General features: G+C 57.5%; 1 protein-coding gene across 1 annotated transcript in view; it reads left to right on the forward strand.

Moving 5' to 3' along the window:
- LOC108510229 (histone-lysine N-methyltransferase 2D-like) overlaps positions 1–1,372 on the forward strand; it is an 11,633-nt gene that overhangs the window by 6,823 nt on the left and 3,438 nt on the right. Inside the window, exons 2-3 of the mRNA XM_017839905.1 lie at positions 70–215; positions 1,212–1,327. Of these exons, the coding sequence (XP_017695394.1) occupies positions 70–215; positions 1,212–1,327 (262 nt within the window). The remainder of the gene's footprint in view (positions 1–69; positions 216–1,211; positions 1,328–1,372) is intronic.

Consider the following 1,372-nt stretch of genomic DNA (forward strand, 5'->3'; position numbering starts at 1 on the left):
GGAATTCCTCCCACGCGTCCAAACCACACAAACCCCGACCCCGATTGTTCTCTCGATGTTCCTGTTTAAAAAAACAACTCTTGGGTTTGTTCCGGAGGGCTCCGAAAGGCACCGGGAAGGGGGAAAAAACGGGTTTTTGGGGGAAGGGAGCTCAGGGATTTCACTCCCTCCCCTTCTCTCTTCCCTCTCCAGGACGTGATGGGCGTCATCAGCAGGTGAGAAATCCCGATTTTCCGGCCTTTTCCCAGGCTTTTTCCCTCGTTTAAAGGTCGGTGCCCACGGCCCGGATGCCAGAGGGAGGCACCGGCACCGGCGGGATCCGCCTCCCACCCGCTGGGTCTCTCCCAAATCCTTGGAATTCTCGCCGCCTTTTCCCGCCGGGAGGTTCCTCCGAGGGTCGAGCGGGACCAGAAACCCCCCAAAATGTCTCATTTCCCGACCCAAAAATGATCCTGGAGGGGCTGGGGGAGGGAATTTCCCAACCAAAATCAGCCCCCAAATCCCGGCGGGATCAGCCCGGGGAGGGTTTAATTCCCGGGTCTCTCCCAAACCCTTGGAATTCTCGCCGCCTTTCCCACCGGGAGGTTCCGGGAGGGTCGAGCGGGACCAGAAACCCCCCAAATGTCTCATTTTCTGACCCAAAAATGACCCTGGAGGGGCTGGGTGGGGGGATCACCCAGCACAGACCCCCCTTCCCAACCAAAATTTGGCCCCCAAATCCCGGAATTCTCAGCCCGGGGAGGGTTTAAATCCCGGGTCTCTCCCAAATCCTTGGAATTCTCGCCGCCTTTTCCCGCCGGGAGGTTCCTCCGAGGGTCGAGCGGGACCAGAAACCCCCCAAAATGTTTCATTTCCTGACCCAAAAATGACCCTGGAGGGGCCGGGTGGGGGATTTCCCAACCAAAATCAGCCCCCAAATCCCGGAATTCTCAACCCAGGGAGGGTTTAAATCCCAGGTCTCTCCCAAACCCTTGGAATTCTCGCCGCCTTTTCCCGCCGGGAGGTTCCTCCGAGGGTCGAGCGGGACCAGAAACCCCCGAAATGTCTCATTTCCCGACCCAAAAATGACCCTGGAGGGGCTGGGGGGGGGGATTTCCCAACCAAAATCAGCCCCCAAATCCCGGCGGGATCCTCCCGGATGGGAACGCCACGAAAAAGGTGGGAATGGGGGGGGAATTCCAAGGATTTTCTCCTCGTTTTTGGGGTGTCAGGAGCGAGGAGGCGAAGTGCCAGAAGCCCGTCCCGGTGAGCACCGACACCAAGATTCACGTCTGCAACTTCTCCCTCAAGACCGCGGTGCTGGAGAAGGTCCTGAAGAGGTTCCGAGGTGGGGGAAATTTAAATTTCGTTTAAAATTAATTTAAATTAATTT

Source organism: Lepidothrix coronata, unplaced genomic scaffold, assembly GCF_001604755.1.
Source record: "Lepidothrix coronata isolate B3197 unplaced genomic scaffold, Lepidothrix_coronata-1.0 Scaffold560, whole genome shotgun sequence".
Classification (NCBI taxonomy): Eukaryota; Metazoa; Chordata; class Aves; order Passeriformes; family Pipridae; genus Lepidothrix; species Lepidothrix coronata.